This window comes from Quercus lobata, chromosome 1 (assembly GCF_001633185.2).
Source record: "Quercus lobata isolate SW786 chromosome 1, ValleyOak3.0 Primary Assembly, whole genome shotgun sequence".
Lineage (NCBI taxonomy): Eukaryota > Viridiplantae > Streptophyta > Magnoliopsida > Fagales > Fagaceae > Quercus > Quercus lobata.
The window spans coordinates 8,514,996-8,526,506 of record NC_044904.1 but is presented as its reverse complement, the minus strand read 5'-3'; the positions used below and the strand labels follow the sequence as shown (position 1 = coordinate 8,526,506).

The 11,511-nt window shown below is 34.6% G+C and overlaps 1 protein-coding gene across 1 annotated transcript; it reads left to right on the top strand.

The window, feature by feature from the left end:
- The first annotated feature begins 2,770 nt into the window (after nucleotides 1-2,770).
- Nucleotides 2,771-9,034, top strand: LOC115977308 (protochlorophyllide-dependent translocon component 52, chloroplastic-like). Its single transcript, XM_031099095.1, has 7 exons — nucleotides 2,771-3,461; nucleotides 4,800-4,987; nucleotides 5,347-5,436; nucleotides 5,515-5,698; nucleotides 5,834-6,022; nucleotides 7,958-8,145; nucleotides 8,521-9,034. Exons 1-7 carry the CDS (start codon nucleotides 2,937-2,939, stop codon nucleotides 8,774-8,776), a joined length of 1,620 nt encoding a protein of 539 aa, XP_030954955.1. The 5' UTR covers nucleotides 2,771-2,936; the 3' UTR covers nucleotides 8,777-9,034.
- The last annotated feature ends 2,477 nt before the right edge of the window (nucleotides 9,035-11,511 follow it).

Here is an 11,511-nt window from a genome sequence, read left to right as displayed (position 1 = left end):
ATATTCAAACATTCAAACTCCTTTAGTTTTTCAAGAGAATGTTCAGCAAGTTTTTTATACTTTTCAACCAATTTATTGGATTCATTGTGCTTAGCAATTAAATCATCCTTTTCACAAATGAACTTGTTGAAATTCTCATGAAACTTCTTAGCCTTTTCTTCAAGAATTTGACATTTGGAATATCAACAACACCCACAGATTCATGTAACATGTCATCACAATTATGAGGATTAACACTCATAGAGGCATTTTCACAAACACATGGCATGTTACACCCAACAACATCCACAATATCCATAAAAGCATACAAAGCACTATCCATGGTAATATACACAAGGGATCAAGGATCACACTTAGATAATGAAACCAAAACAAGTGTACCCGCTCTGATACCAATTGAAAGCTTGAATTTGTGCCAAAACATGAGCTTGATTAGACCTCAATTTTAAAGTTATGGTTAGATTATTTTTACTCTAACTTATCTAAGTGCGGAACAAGAGTAAATGAAGCGCAACAAACCAATAACTTCTCTAGTGCATAAACATAAACAACAAACAATAAAAGTAAAGCACAAGGATAAGGGAAGAGAGATGCAACCACAAGATAACACCAAGACGTGTTATTAAAGAGGAAATTGAAGAACTCGACGAAAAACATTTCTGCGACCCTCCAAGTCGAACTTGATCCATTAGAGAGACTACACGAATAACAAAAGACCGTCCAAGCCTAATCTACCCAATGTACTTGAGCCCTCCAAGCTCCTGCTACCAATGAACTTCTCAGAGTTGTGTCTTCTCTAGCTTTTTGGATCCTGCAATACGCCCGATTGCATCTGCCAAGCCTCACCGACTTCTTTTGGTAAATCCCCAAAGTTTCACAAGCTCTGAAACACTCTCTACACTCTGAATAGGAGTAGGTTGTGTTTGAGTACAAATCTTCTCTCAAGGTATGGCAATAGAAGAGGGAAAGAGTTTCTCACTAAGAATGAGTAGCTCTCTCTCTAAAAGATGGGTGTGTTGTGTTGTAGAAAACCTATCTAGGGTTTTTCTTTCTAAATAACCTCTTATACTTTGGTAAGTAATGAGGGTATATATAGTATGGGTGAAGGGTAAGAAAGTCACACTTAAAATCCTTCAGGCAAAGAGTTTCACAAGTATCTCGCGAGTTGACCCTTCTCGTGAGACACTCACGAAACTAACAACCTAGCACAACTCTTCAGCTTCTAGCATGTGCTTCTCATGTGGCTCTTTCGTGGGTAGGCTTCTCGCGAGACACTCGCGAAATCCACTTGTTCATCCAATACATGCTCGATTCTTCACCAACTTAATACTAAACCCAATACAATAAAATCCCACAAAATACAAGGAAAAAAATTAAAGCAATTACAACAATTTTTATCATGGAATAAAGCCAACATTAAAACATAATTGTAAATCACAACTTTACACTATTGCTTCAATTGCTATTGTTACTGTAGCCAAGCAGGGTACAATCTCAACAACTGCGAGAACCACGATGGGTTTGATGTCAGTACTATTCTATGCATCTTCAAGATGGTTGGCTTGTTTCATCTACAAAAACTTCCATTACCAAGACTACAATCATGATTTTAGATGATGGTCTAACTTACTTTCCAACCTTAAAACACCATATTCAATGGTTTAAATATGGCTTCAACATAAATGTGTGTACAGTAAAGGTCAATGAAACTTGCATAAAGAAAAATATCACTTTTCTGGTGTTTCTATGTTTATTACTTGCTCAATACTCGACAAGAATTCTGTAATTCAATGACATTACCCAATTATCTCCCAATAAGTAGAACTTTGGTTCAATCCCCCCCCCCCCCCTTTTTTTTCCTATCTTCTTCTTACAGAAAACTTGATTGATGCTCAGATACATGTTTGCTTACAAGGGAAAAATAAAAAAATAAAAAAAATAAATAAATAAAAAAAAACTTCATTCTTTTACTTGTTCAATTTTTAGTTTTCACTTTTTAGATTTGCGTGTGTATGTGTGTGAGGGATGCGGGTTTTTTTTTTTTTTTAAGTGATTATAAAAATATTCTTTGTTTTTCTTTGTCTGCTTTCTTCTTTTCCAAATCTGTTCTTCTTCTTCTCTAGATCTATTCTTTCCTCTTTGTTCTTCTATTTAAGCTTTATGGAACTTGAGTATGAGAGACTCAAGTTCCATGTGGATATTTAACCACATCAGCTTAGAAAATGAATTGGAGTCTCTATGACTCGAGATACTATTATACTAATATGTTTGTTTTTGAGGTTACATAACAAAATTGTTGGTAAAATCGTATTAAAAGCCCCACACCACCAAAAAAGAAAAACCCTCTCAATTCTCATAAGTAATTGGGAAAAAAAAATGGTTCCTCAGCTAAAAAAAATCAATTTATTTTGAATACGACTTTTGACCAATGCAGTAATGAACATGTTGAGATTCAAATACATGTACAAAACAGAACACTTGCATTTTAACCTGTTCATTGCCCTTGCGCACTAGACACTAGCATGACAGTTTGTACGAATCGAAAGTGAAACACGTTTCAAATATCCTTAAATGACCCGACAGGCAAAGTGCCAAATCCACGTGTGCAGAGGCTTGAAACTTTGAACACACAGATTGACTGGCCATCCTCTACCCATGGAGAGCATGGCTGTCGATTTCAGTTTCAAAACCACAAGCAGAACCAGTGAGCCACAGCCACACATTCACATTTCACATTACTATATCTACTTAATTATCAACACAAATAATTCAATACCTAGTACCATTTCTAGACAAAGTTTTCTACTCTTTTTTTTACTCAACAATTCAGAGCCTCAAGTTCAGTCACAAACTTCCACCATAATAAAGTTTTGAACAGCCTCAAGCCCTCGAGTGTTTCTCACTTTTCTTTAGTTTGAGCAGTGAAAGAAGCAGCCATGGAAGCTCTGAAAGCTTCCTCTTTTCCTTCACTTCACATAAATACCACACTTCATAAAACCCAATTCAGAAGGCCCATGTTCTTGAATTTTCATTTCATTCCAATTCCCAGTTCATCTTTCTCGTTAGTCCACAAAAAACAATCAAAATTCAAGGCTTTTACCACCATATCATCCACGGTTTCAACAGAACCCACAAACCCATCTGAGCCAGCGCTTGAAACTCACAGTCAAGGTGAGAAATTTGATTGGTATTCACAATGGTACCCAGTTATGCCAGTCTGTGACCTGGACAAGAGGAGGCCACATGCAAAAAAAGTGATAGGCCTTGATGTGGTTGTGTGGTGGGATAGGAATGAGGAAGTTTGGAAAGTGTTTGATGATAGGTGTCCTCATAGGTTGGCCCCATTGTCTGAAGGGAGGATTGATCAGTGGGGTAGGTTGCAGTGTGTGTACCATGGTTGGTGTTTTAATGGTTCTGGCGACTGCAAGTTCATCCCTCAAGCACCTCCTGAAGGCCCTCCGGTAAAATCTCTCGAATTGAAATCTCCTGTGTTAAGAACTTGGGATCAACATTTTGCAAATGCTTATGCATGGTTCTGATTCCTTAAATATAAATATATTTGGATAGGATTCTTGTCTCATATGAGTGATAAACTTAGTATCTGTTACACATAATTCAATAAAAAGCTGGAAAAGATTCCAAATTTCGATGCTTTGCTTATGGCTCTCACCACCACACAAAACAATCAGTGAAGTACAGAAGAAATTTTGAGATTGGAACTTTGTATTGTTTGCATAATAGAAATAATTGTATTGTAGCTTTTCTCATTTATATGATCTCAATGCATAACACAAAGAAGCTTATTCACTGAAAACTGGGACACGTTTTACACTTACTGTTGGGAAAAAAACATGTTTTACATATAGGAATACCACTAAACCCAAAAGACTAAGTCCTACTCGCTCTTGGGCTTTGACCAAGTAAATGGCACTCTAGCTGTCGCTATGCAACTGAATTCCTCCTTAGTTCAAACCAAGCTCTTTGACTAGCCCCTTCAACCGTAGTGCTTCTTTACAGCTTCACCTGCACCCATGTACAATTAGAGACCTAATGTGAATATAAGTTCACTTACCCACTTATCCTTAGGATAAAATGTGACATTCATTCCCTCTTTCTAATTGCTGACTCTCTGATTTCTTGTAAACCTTCCATTAAAGTAAATATAAAAATAAATTAAGATAACATAACATTGTTCTTGACTAGAGTTAAAGTTTCTAATCATATCTAGTTAATAGTTATATTTTTCTGCTTCATCTTGTATTTTTTCATTCATTTGTTGAGGGATAAAGATTTGATGTAGCACTCAATTCTTATTTTATGGTGACAATTGTTCTACTCAGTTTCTGCTAGGAATGTGGCGGCATTTTTTGATATTCTAAAGCTTTCTCTTACATCACTGTGTTGTTTTATCTTATTTTATTTCCTTGTTTATATAGAAGGAACAGAGTCAAACATTCAGGAATTTTTTTACAATGTCATATGGAATTTGATTTTTTTTTTTTTTTTTTTGAGAAACCAAACCCGAAGGTCTGCTATATTGAACGAAAACAGAGACTACAAAATATCATTAGAAACCAGAGGAGCTATTTCGCTAGGAATGGATTCTATCCAGACCTGAAGCTCATTACTAGACTTAGACATTCTAGCAAGATAATGGGCAACTAAATTGCCTAAACGTGATTTTGCATCATATGGGATTGTGTAATGTGATTTTGCATCAGTTGAAGCTAAAGGATTGTACACATACAATATCAATTGACCAATGCAATAGTGATTAATCTTTCCAAATAATTATGCAGGTGCACACAGTCAAGAAAGCATGTGTAGCTGTTTATCCAAGTACTGTGCAGAACAACATCGTTTGGTTTTGGCCGAACTCAGATCCTCAATACAAAGATATTCTTATGGAGAAAAAACCCCCCTACATCTCAGAAATAGATGATCCTTCATTTACTAACTCAATGGGAAATAGAGATATTCCTTATGGGTATGGTCTGCCACTATCTTCTGACAAAAACCTGTTATCTTGGAAAAATAGAGACTCCATTTTTTCTACTCAGTCAATAGCTGGCCTTTTTTTCTTGCTATATGTTATAGAACTTTTAGGCACATGTAATATTGAAGGACAAAGTATTAATAACAAAGTTTATTTTGGTTAATGTCATAAGAAAGTACTGATTGTAATTGTTCTTCCTTTTTATTTGGCATAAGTATCATATGGAAGGTTTTCAAATGTGTATCACTAAGAGTTGGGCACCTGTAATTTGGGTTTTGCTTTTTCTTTTTATATCTTACCTCCTTACCCTAGAAAATCTGATGGGGAATATATCAATTTTGCAATTTCAGATATGAGGTATTGGTGGAGAATCTTATGGACCCTGCTCATGTTCCATATGCTCATCATGGAATAATGCAAACTCGACGACCAAAAGACAGATAAGTTTTGAATAATCCTTATGCTCAGTTAATAAGTTTTGCTGTCCTAACTGATGACTGAAACCAAGTTGTCTTCACTGTGAAGGCTGATAGAGAGGGGGGCAGACCGCTTGAACTGATGATTGAAAAGTTAGACATCAATGGGTTCAAAGCAGATCAGGGATGGAGCAATAGCAAATTTCTTCCCCCATGTGTGTTTTATGCATATACTAAGCCTGTGAATCAAGCTAATGGATCTGAATCGTCAGTGGGAACCAAAAAGGTTATCCCTTAGATTGATTAATCTTTCCTACATAAATGACAAATGAAACTTGCGAAATTTTTGGTTAATTCTTATTTATTTATTTCGTTTTTTGCTCCTTAGTACTTCTGTTTATGTAAATCTTGGTTGATGCAGGAAACATCAGTGCAACGGAGTTTCACTTTAATTTTCATTTGTATTCCAGTTAGTCCAGGGAATAGCAGATTGATATGGACCTTCCCAAGAAACTTTGGTGTTTGGATTGATAAAGTCGTGCCACGATGGATGTTTCATGTGGGACAAAACCTGATTCTAGACTCTGATTTATATCTTCTTCACATAGAGGTGATTCCCATATCTTTGTATGTTATTACAAATTATTCTTTTTAATCTAGGTAATTGGTTTATTCCATTATACATGACTTTTGCTTTTGACAAGTTACAATCAAAGTTACTGGTAGGATCAGTGGATCAACCTTACTACAGATTCCTGGGTTCTGCTATTTTAAAAGATAACAATGGATGTTACTCTCAATATTTTATAAATTTAACTTGCAAGGTTTCCCGATGTAATTTGAGAGTGAAAGAGAAGCAACACTGAATATACTTCATTTTTATGGGGGGGGAAAGATTTGAACTTAAGAATCAACCCTCCTTACCCTGCCCTTTACAATTTGAGCTATAGCCAAAGGATGGGAAAAGATAGCATCTGTTTTCTTCTGGAAGATAACATCCCTGGCCTTTTTTTCACATAAATTTAGTGTTGTAATTTACTGTATGCTCAACTTATTAGTATAAAAATTAATTTTGTAGTTTGGGTTAGTTGCACTTCCCTCCTTAGTTATTGGGTCCATTTCAATCTCCCATAAACTTTAAAATCGACCAATGTCCCTCCTAAACTTTTTTAAAATTGGCAAATTACCCCTGCTGTTACTAAATTCTGTTTCTAATTTCCAATACTTGAGCCAGGCACATTGGTCAATTTTAAGGGTGGGGAGGAGTGCAATTATGAATTAACCCAAAAAGTTTTCATTTTATTCTTTTGTTTTCGAGATGCTATTTGGGTCACTTGGTAGTATTGTCACAAACCTGGGTTCAAGAGTCTAGACTCATGGGTTTGAGAACCATCTTAACTGCGTAACTCAAATAATCCCTAGGAACTTATCCTTGAGAAATGGTTAAATGCTTGAAGCTGCTCCTTTCTTCCACTTGGGCTGCAGAAGATAGACGGCATAAATCTCATACTGACCTTGAGCAATTAGGGGAATTTCTTAGGTAAATGAGATGATACCTACAATATTTTAATTCATCATGTGGAGATGATAATGTTTTATTTGGTCCCCACCGTTAGAAGCTTTGTGTACAGGTGAACTCTCACATTTTTCTTAATAGAGTGAGCGTTGCTAGAACCTTATTTGGCCAGGAGAGAGAGAAAGAGTTGCTAACGGCCAGCCTTTACAACCATCAGAGCTCCTTCTGGCTCACTTGTCTTTCCTAATCCAATAAGAAAAACCCTTAATTTTATCCCCAAGAAAGGAAATTCGTAACTATAAGTTTCTAGTGGTACCAGACACCCCATTGGCAAAGTGAACATTTACATGAAGATTCCTGTTCTGACTGGATGCTAATCATGGAAGATTAAAGCACTACTCCTCTTACTGCTTATCCATTTCACCTGCCCGATGGATACATCATGGATCATTTCTTTAGGCTGTGTTTCCTCTGTTTCCCCCTAAAACAACCATATATCGTGTTTCTTTCTTATGTATACATATGATACTTCATTGGTTAAACTATGTAGGATCTTCAATGTTTCAATTTAGTTATTAATTTTCTTGTTTTTGCTAATGAAACTAAGTTTTAAATTAAAATTTGGAAATATTTACTAGGCAGCACTGGTAACTGGCAAAATCACTTTCCAGTTCAATCTTCTTTCATATATTATTAATTGCAGCATATCAACAGTTCTTTACTATTATTATTTTCTAGACACTGCACAGAGATGGTTCAATTTTTTAAAACTTTCATTCCATGTAATTGGCCAACAATTCTAATGTAACTTTTTATTTTATAGGATAGAAATTGCTCCCTACATATTTTTCCATTATGAAATAGTGATTTACCCTGCTGTGATGTGTAGTTTTCTTTCTTTTCCCACCAAAGCTTTAGTCTTTAGTCGAGTCTCATGCAGAAAGAAAAACAAATTGGTTGTGACTGCTGTTCTTTAAATGTATCATCACATTGTAGTAGTAGTATCTGATTCTTGAGATCTTTCTGCAGGAACGTAAGATAATGGATGTAGGTAATGCCAATTGGCATAAAGCTTGTTTTGTGCCAACAAAGTCAGATGCCCTTGTGATTGGATTTAGAAAATGGCTAAACAAGTATGCTGGTGGTCAAGTTGATTGGAGAGGCAAGTACAGTGGGGCTCTTCCCCCAACTCCTCCTAAAGAACAGCTGATGGATAGGTAATTCATGCAACTACCAATGTGGATTCAAGCTCCAATTGGATTAAATTTTTTGATAATCTGAAAATTAGTATCATTTTGGAGAACATATTACAAGAGCATGATAGATCTTCGTAGAAGCATAGAAGCTAAACGGCTAAACCTGTTTGTTACATTGTTAAACATGTTATAATACCTTGAGACTTTTCTTTTCTGTCTGTAAAAAGCCGAGGACACTGAAAATTATTGCGTAATTTGAGACCTTTTAGAAGATTTAGAAATTTTCTAATGTGGTCAATACGTGCATATATATCTTTTTATGTGGTGGTCCTTAGTACTGCGTGTCTCATATATGAGAATTGGTTTATAAAAACTATCCTTCACAATCTTTTTCAGGTACTGGTCCCATGTGGTGAACTGCCGAAGTTGCAACATTGCATACAAAGGTCTCAATGCACTTGAAGTTGTCCTCCAAGTTGTCTCTATTGTTTCAATTGGGATTGCTGCTGCAGCCAAGCAGGGTGCAATTTCAGCAGTTGCGAGAACCACAATGGTTTTGCTGGCAGTACTATTCTATGCATCTTCCAGATTGTTGGCTCACTTCATCTACAAAAACTTCCATTACCACGGCTATGATCATGCTTTTCGCTGATGCTAGTCTAACTTAGTATGCAGACTTAAAACACCATTTCTGGTGGTGTAAATGTGGCATCGGCATAAATGTATGTACAGTAAAGGTTAATGAAACTGGCATAAAGAAAAATCACTCTTTTGGTGTTTTTGTGTTTATATCTTGCATAACAGTTGCGAAGAGTCTTGGAACTCATTGACGTTACTTGATTCTCTTAACAACGAGAACTTGGATTCAAATCCTAGCTTATTGTTAAGTAAAAAACTTGCTTAATGTTCAGATACAGGTGTGCTTGCACAACAAGAGCTTTAAACTTCTACCTGTATCTTGCATGACAAGAACTTTAAACTTATTTTTTTTACTTGTTCATTACTATTAAGATTTGGGAACATCATTTGCTTATACATACTAGATTTATTTATTTATTAACAAAGGAAGAAAAAAAAAATCATTGTACATAAAGCTACAATCTTTCCAAATGCCTCCAATTTCTTCCTTGCATAGATATGCAGCACATATAATGTTCAGTTATATGGGCCTAAAACAAACAAGAAAACAATACAACACTCCTTTGCTGCTCTATGAACACTGGAGATTGTATCTCATGAGACAGTTTTATGAGACCATACCTCTGACAATATGTAGAAGTTGAGCTTCATTCGATTATACCACAAAACCTTAGATAGAGATCTCGTGATAATTGTTATTTAATATTTTATTAGCCTAATATTTTCATATATTTTCTAAGATCTTATAAAATGAGATTCCAAAATATATATATATATATATATATATTTCAAACATTTTTCCTATTTACATAATTACCTATGATGATATCGTGCGGTATCAAAATAGATTGTACATAATTACCTATGGTCCCTACTACATTACCTCTAATATTTTTTGGGGTATGATACACTCATAATCCTAAATATTTATATTGGGATAATCAGTTTATCCATTGCTAGCTGTGATTATAATAATTAAAATAAATGGTTAGGATGGATTGTTGAAGGTATTATTATAACTCAAAATCATAAAAGTACTAAAGAATTATCCAATTAGCTATATTAACTTGATATTTATTCTTCTCAAAAAAAAAATTATATTTATTATGAGATTGCAAATAGTTTCACTAATATCTCAAGTCTTTAAAAAAATTATATAAAATTAAAAATTGGTGTCTAGAGTTCTTTGAACATACTTACTCCCCAGTCAATATTTTTAAATGGTTAGGGTGGATTGTTAAAGCTATTATTATAGCTCAAAATCATAAAATTATTAAAGAATTATCCAATTAGCTATACTTATTATGAGATTTCAGGTACTTTCTCCAATATCTCAAGTTTTTTTTTTTTTTTTTAAATATCTAGAATTCTTTGAAAATCCTAACTCCTTACTCAATATTTTTTTATTCTCCAATATCTTGACTACAATAACTTTTACCGATATTTTATAGTTCTTGATTTTTTTAACTGAAACATACATCTTGCTTAAATTTAAAGGCAAATACTTGTTGCATATACATTAATGCATATATCTTTACACACACACCAAAAAAAAAGGATAATTACAAATTACCCACCAGTGATTTAGCTCGAATTTAACTTACCCATCTGTAATTTCATTTTTGACACTTTACCCATCTGAAGTTACTTTCGTTTAATCTCTGTTACCCACCTCTGTTAAAAATAAGGGTAAGTATGTAATTTTGTTTTCTTTTTATGTCTCTCTCCTCCCAAAACAAAAAATTTTACTAAAAAACAAGACAAACAACATCTAAAAGTTAGGGTTTTCACTCTCCTGAAGAAGACTAGAAGAAGATCAAAAGACAACTATGCTTGGTGGCGAGCTCGTTTAACCCAGGATTTGTTCTTTAAATAGATTTTGATCCTACCCTCAATGTGCCTTGGTCTTGATGCCATGTATCTTTCACTGATTTTTGTGAATAAGCCAAAGGTTATTTTTCTTTATTTCCATGACAGATGGCAAAATACTTTACAGCTTACCGGATTGATCACATATTGGGTTTCTTTCGCTGGGAGATTCCGTAGCATGCTATGACAAGTCTAACTGGAAAATTTTGACCATTGATCTCTCTGAGTCAGGTAAAGTTATGCTTGCCTAATCAAAAACAGCTTTTTTACTTGGAGAATAAATAAATGTAGAGCATGGTCTGTGTTAAGGGAAGCAATAGTTTTTAATGTTATTTTGGTGAATTTACACATTTTGATGCTTCTTCTGTAGGAAGAACTTGAAAGAGAGGGAATATGGGACGTGTTTGATCTAATTTCTTGTTTGATTTTTTTGAAGAAACTTGTTAGAGTAACGAAAAAATTAGAGGTGGGTTACGAAGCATAAACGGAATGAACCACGGGTGGGTAAAGTGTCAAAAATGAAACCATGGGTAGGTAAGTTAAATTTGGGCTAACCCACAGGTGGATAATCTGTAATTATCCAAAAAAAAAAAAAAAAAAAACAACAACAACAACAACAACAACTACTACTACTACTAAAATTTAGAAGTGTATAAGATGTGTGCATTAACATGTGTGTAATAAACACTAAAATTTAAAACCTTGGCAACTAAGTACTTGTGGTTGTATGTCATAGTATCACATATGCAACGACTTGTCTCTTCTATTTATTTTTTCTTTTTCTTTTTTTCTTTTTTTTGAACTTTTGAAACAAGTTGGCCATAGTTAAGAAGGGTTTTACTTTCCCAACTCATGTTTGCTAACCTTGTTGATTGACTC

What these genes read in the sequence shown, in the direction of transcription:
- LOC115977308 (XM_031099095.1), top strand. Translation starts at nt 2,937, where the DNA reads ATGGAAGCTCTGAAAGCTTCCTCTTTTCCTTCACTTCACATAAATACC. An exon ending in CACCTCCTGAAGGCCCTCCG is followed by an intron (nt 3,462 to 4,799) that starts GTAAAATCTCTC and finishes ATAATTATGCAG; the next exon opens with GTGCACACAGTCAAGAAAGC. An exon ending in TATATCTTCTTCACATAGAG is followed by an intron (nt 6,023 to 7,957) that starts GTGATTCCCATA and finishes ATCTTTCTGCAG; the next exon opens with GAACGTAAGATAATGGATGT.